A 6,406-nucleotide genomic window follows, 5' to 3' on the forward strand; every position below is an offset into this window, starting at 1 on the left:
TTATCAAGTTATAAAACATCTATTCATGTTGATGTTTATAAAGGTTGTAAAATGTCTTGAACTAATCAATGTACTTATTCATGGTAATCAGTATTTTCATCCTTGTGAAATGAGAAACATTATGAAAAAAAAAAAGAGTGCACAAGTCGCAAAGAAAGATGAGGTGTAAAATGAAAAGAGAGGTCTGAGGAAATTCAGACAGCATATTTCACTTTCATCCTTTCAGGCAATAAGCATCATAATGCTACTCTTTTTGATTTAGATTTTTGCTTGAAAGCTAAAGATTTCAAATACGTATCACCTTTCTTTAAATGTTTTAGTTTTTGCCACCGATACTTTATAACCGAAAGCTGCCACCATGCCCTATTTTATTAGTTCTTCTGCCATCAAGTACTCATTCATTATTATAATGGGTATATATCTGGAGAAATTGGAAAAGTGAGCATCCTCTATACATTAGTTTCTGTTGATGTCTAGCTTAAGAACCTTATATAAGCCCTGCCTGAGCTCCTTGTTCTTGAGTGCATATACCATCGGGTTGAGGGCAGGAGGTATGACACTGTGTAGCATATTGAGAAGAACTGGAATGATGGGAACTGTCATTACTGCACCATGAGTGATAGACATAACGACTACAATTGTATAGAAGAATAGAATTAAAATGAGGTGGGACGTGCAGGTACTTAAGGCCTTGGATGTAGCTTCTACTGAGTTCAGCTTCAGCACAGAGTGAAGTATCAAAATATATGATAAAATAATCAAACCCAGGTCACTTCCCATGATTATCCAGGCCAGGAATAGTTGGTAGATGCTGTTGATTGTCCTGTCATCACAGGATAGACTAGTGACTCCAAGGTTAGAGCACAGACAGTGCTCAATTTGGTTCTGTGCGCAGTAGTATCTTTGAGCAGCCAACACAGGAATGGGGATAGTAGTTAAGGTATTTCTAAGTGTCATGAACACAGTTGTTTTGACTACAAAAGTTTCAGAAATTATTGATGGATAACGTAGTGGTCGACAAATGGCTACATATCTATCTATAGCCATGCAGGCAAAGATACCTGATTCCATGCCCACAAAACAATGTATGACATACATTTGAGCAAAGCACTCAGGGAGACTGATGGCCTTAGCACTGAACAATAAGATGGCCAAAATCTTGGGTACGATGGTGGTAGCCAGACCCATATCTACCACAGCTAGTATGCCCAGGAAATAGTACATAGGCTGATGCAGTGTCGCCTCTTGATTGATGACGATCAAGATAAAGATGTTGGCACTGAGAGCTAAGAGGTAGAGCAGAGCCAGGGGCAAGGAGAGCCAGTGCTGCCAGCTGTGAATGCCTGGGAATCCCATTAGAATGAACTCAGAAACCTGGAACACAGATGTGTTGGAATCTCTGAGAGTCTGGAACATTGTTCACTAAGAGGAAAAATATTCAAGGTTACTGTTTTTAATAATCTCTCTGAAACTATATTAAAAAGAAGTTGCCTAGGTTCATGATATCAGAGAGAGAGGGGATTCATCATCATTAATTATTCTCATCTGACCAGTAACATTTACTTGATGTGTATTATAAAATTGGAACTGTAGTGGCATGTTCCATGTTAATTCACTTAATCCTCACAAAAACTACATCAGGCAGGTCATATTATTTCCATTGTCTCATAGTGGACCAATAGAACATTATTACTCTTTTATCTTGTTTGTCATGGAAGCTGGACAAGAATAAAATCATATGATATCACAGCACACATTCTGACCTCATATTTTGGTGAAAATTAAATAATATTTCGAGTACTTCACAAATTCTCGAATAAAAGAAGAATTCTTTTCATATATTCTATGATATAGAGTTACCAAAAAGGACTTTATGATTGAAAACCTCTACTAAGACTTGTATTTGGTCTATAAAGGAACCAACTCATTATCAAATCCAAAGTTAAAGACCAGTACTAAATATAGGATGGGATTTGTAAAAATTATTGTGGATTACAATTACATTTATACAGAGGTGCAATGGAGTCAGAAGGCTAAGAGAAACACGTGTATAAATTTGTGTACTAACTCAAGGAAGCTGGAGAATGATGACTTCTGATACAGCCAGCTAAATCTTGGGCTTGGAAAATTTTGTGAAGAATTATAAAGATATGAAATATTCGATAAAGTTGAGAAAATAATAAATATGATTCTAAAGAATATTGATGCTATCACGCTTCACTTTTTTTTATGTTAGGCAATAGAAGTTATAGAAATTCTACCTTTTGTAATATATATGTGTTTGATAAAGTTTCTCAATACTTAGGTTATTTTGGCACAGAGAACACTTTATGATTTCCATAGAGTTACTGGAGGATTTAATACAGATGCTCCAATCACAGGGACGTCCTTCTATTCTATAAGGCATTCCTAATGTCTGCAGAAAATTACAAGACTGAGTCTGTCCCCAACTGTATACTTACTGTGGGGGTGCTGTACTTGACTCGTCTTAAGTAGTAAATTTCAGTATCCCCAGAGCTGATTTACAGCTATGGCAAATGAACCAGGATTTTATGATGAGTGGAGAGGAACTCAGGGGCCTGCTGTTGGGGAGAGAAAGACGATTCCCTAGAGCTGTAAATCCCATGTCAGCCGAAGTCAGTCAAACTCAAGGATGGATTAATTAGGGGCAAGAAGTGAAAGAACATCATTTATCTTAATTAGGGTTCAATGAGACTAGGTTTCTTTTAGATACGGCCATAAATATGTTTAAATGCCTAAGTTTCAGGTTAGCTTTCTCTTTGAAGAAAGACTTCCTTCTGGTGGTTTTTTCTGGATATCCAAACCCAGGAGCAAATTCTAGGCCTGAGGCTCTTGCATTACAAACTTAAGTGTCCATCAATAGACAACTGGGTAAAGGAATTGTTCTACGTATATACCATGAAATATTACTTGCCCATAAGAAAGAACGAAATCTTACCATTTGGGGCAACATAGATGGACCTGGAAGAAATTATGCTAAGTAAAATAAGTCAAATAGAGAAAGACAAATACCATATAATCTCACTTATCTGAGGAATCTAAAGAACAAACAAACAAACAAACAAAACAGAAACAGACTCATAGATACAGAAAACAAACTGATGGTTGCTGGATGGGGGAGGGGGCTTGGGGATAGAGTGAAAAAGGTGAAGGAATTAAGAAGTATAAATTGGTAGTTATGAAAGAGTCAAGGGGATTTAAAATACTGCATAGAAAATATAGTCAATAATATTATAATAACTATATGTAGCACCAGGTGGGTACTAGATTAATTGGGGAGATTACTTCATAAATTAGATAAATGTCTAACCACTATGCTGTATACCTAAAATTAATATAAAATAATATTGTACATCAACCGTAATTAAAATAAATTAATTAAAATAAGCCTTTTGGGACTTTTTTTTAAAGAAAAAGCAGAATATAAGATCTCTTTCTCCCTATATTTTAAAAATTTTATATACACAGTAATTGAAGAAGAATATTTCTCTCAATTTGTCACTCTAGGACTTGTTCAATTTTCAGTAAGAGAACAAACTCTGAAAATAATGAGGTTGGTAAGCTTTACATATCGAATCATATTAAGTGATAGATAAACCACCAGAAAATAGAGACTTGGAGTTAGTTGCTGGATTGTGTTGTATTTGGCTTAGGTAATCTAAGCTCTATTTCATAAAGGAAGGGAAGACTATACTCTTAGCTCTCTAATAAGCTGCTGAGTAGCTTGATTCTCTCTGGGTAACTTTAGGAATAATCTTCAAGAACAGTTCCATCAATCAACTCAGTCCTAACCTCCAACTCATCTCATGCAAACATATACAACTAAGAAAAGCACATAATTTTATAACATTTCACATCAATAATATGCACATTTTAATAGCACAGTGTCCACAACATGACTTCCCAAGCTATTTCCTATAACTGATAGACAACTTTTGTATCATGCAAGATAGATTCAGAACTACTTTATTTCATAATAAAAATAGCACGCTTATATGGTACTGCTTATATGCCATAAATTAGTCTAAGCATGTTACATACATTTTAAAAATAATCCTCATAGTAACCTCCACTGAGTTAGGTACCATAATTTTCCACCTTACAAGTGAGGAACCTGGTGTACATAAATGGGAAAAAACCTCCCTGACATCACAGTTAGTTGTGGTAGAGCTGAACTTATAATTCATGCACTCACTATTTCCCATTCATCTAGCTATACCAACAACAAACCCAATACTAGATTATAAGCAGCATTAGTCAAATCTCACCCTTTTTTGAGGCTTATTCCAAATTCCATTGATTAACCAAACTTTTCTTTATGTAAGAGTCTATTTTCCATACTGCCAACAAAATCAGTATTACTAGTACTACTGAATTTTTATTTATTTTGTTATTATTTATTGTTATTCTATTTAAATTAAATGTACTGGGGTGACATTGGTTCATAAAATTATATAGGTATCAAATGTGCATTCAATAACACATCATCTGTATACCGCACTGTGTGTTCACCACCCATAGTCAAATCTTCTGTCAACATATACTTGAGCCCCTTTACTCTTATCTACCTCCACATTCCCTCCTTTTCCTCTGGTAATCACTAAATCCTTTTGTTACATTTTTGACCCTCCTAGATTTGGAAAAATACAAAAAGAAAAAAAATTCAGTTGTGGTCTCTCTCTTTCTCTTTTTCTCACCCATGTTAAATATTGCATTTTTTATCAAAGAATAAATCATTTTAAATGCCAGGAAATGTTTATTTAAGCATAATTTAAACTAAGTACATCTTATTTGTTAATTCATTAATTTATAAACTCATTCAATTCAACAAATACATATTTAGCACATACTGTTGGCCAGATTCCATCACAGATATTGTATCTACATTATTTTAAAATTAAAGACATAGATACCAACCTCATAAATTTATAATCAGGTGTAATTATGTTATGATCTTTTTGATTGACATTTGTTATAATATCTTATTTAAATGTTAGTTACTATACATAACTCTCTTTGCATGTTTTGTTAAAGTAAATATTGATTACCTCATCAATGACACAACAGATAACAGGATGTATTTAGTATTGTTACTATTCTTCATTATGTTTATTGTGTACTGGGTACACAAGACTTTTATAAGTTTTAAGTCAGTTAATCTTCACTATAAGCCCAGGAAGTGTTTTCATTAATCTGCATTTTATAATTGAATGAATGAAAGCCCTATGTAGATGAAGCTACTTCCGTTTGAATTTCAAACATATTCTCTGAACTTAATGTATAGATAGTAAAAGGACCATTTTGATTTTGAACTTTTTATATGAACAGTTCTTCTTTTACTTTATTTTTCTTTATTTATTTTTGTCCCTGAAACATTTAAGAACATTTTTAGTTTTCATGCTTTCAGACTTCACGGAGATAATGGTGATGATAGTTGTGTATGTGTACTTGTACACCTTTTATTGTGCAGGCACCTTGTGGGCTAGAAATCTATGACCACTGGTTTTGGAAATTTTGTTGTATTAGCTTTTGATAATTTCTTCCCAACTGTGCCATTGTTATTTACTACAATTACTTTTAGTCAAATAATGGCTCATTTGGACTTATTCTGTGCTTTTCTTTAAAAAAATTATTTTATATTACATCTGCCTTTTTTTGATCCATTTTCTTTAAGAAAATTCCTAAACTGTATCTCCCCCAATATCTTGCCTTTTTTTGTTGTATAATATTACAAATTTTCAAGATCATATTTTTCCTGAGTCTTGTAAATCTGATAATATATTAACAACAATATATATAATCATAGTATATATAATTGTATATATCTATATGGCTACATACAGCACATATATAATTATATAAATATAAACTATATATAATATACTGACAATAATAACATAATATATATTATTATATGCTTTATATATTATTTCTATATTATCTTTTAATTTTTTATAGTTTTTTAACTTTAGACAAGTTTCTCAAATATCTGAAAATCTTTGACTATTACTTCACACTTCAGAAAGAGTCTTTAAAAAGCCTATTTGAAACTCTTGGTTATGAGTGAATCATATCAGTTGGTAAATTTTACTTAGAGTATTCAACTAGAGGCTTCTGCTTCATTATAGACATTCTTAATTATCAATGTTAATAGGTTTTTTTCCCCTCAGGGATACCAATTGTTTTAAAAAAACAAAAAGTCAACTAACCTGCATTCTGGAGGACTATATGACTAGCTGCCACTGTTATGGAGTTAAGTAGTAGAAAGTATAAATTTGACATCATCTGTTGTCTATTTTTATCCCCAAAGTCCATAGACAATAAGTTTCTTTTCTTATTCAACTGTCTTCAATTTTTAAAACCCACATTAAATCTCACATTTAAA

The 6,406-nt window shown here is 32.8% G+C and overlaps 1 protein-coding gene across 1 annotated transcript; it reads right to left on the minus strand.

Annotated features, from left to right (window-relative positions):
• Positions 1-456: 456 nt before the first annotated feature.
• LOC107504356 (putative olfactory receptor 56B2) lies at positions 457-1,416 on the minus strand. Its single transcript, XM_016133491.2, has one exon. The coding sequence runs from the start codon at positions 1,414-1,416 to the stop codon at positions 457-459; it is 960 nt and encodes a 319-aa protein (XP_015988977.2).
• Between the last annotated feature and the right edge of the window lie 4,990 nt (positions 1,417-6,406).

This window comes from Rousettus aegyptiacus, unplaced genomic scaffold, assembly GCF_014176215.1.
Source record: "Rousettus aegyptiacus isolate mRouAeg1 unplaced genomic scaffold, mRouAeg1.p scaffold_m13_p_5, whole genome shotgun sequence".
Classification (NCBI taxonomy): Eukaryota; Metazoa; Chordata; class Mammalia; order Chiroptera; family Pteropodidae; genus Rousettus; species Rousettus aegyptiacus.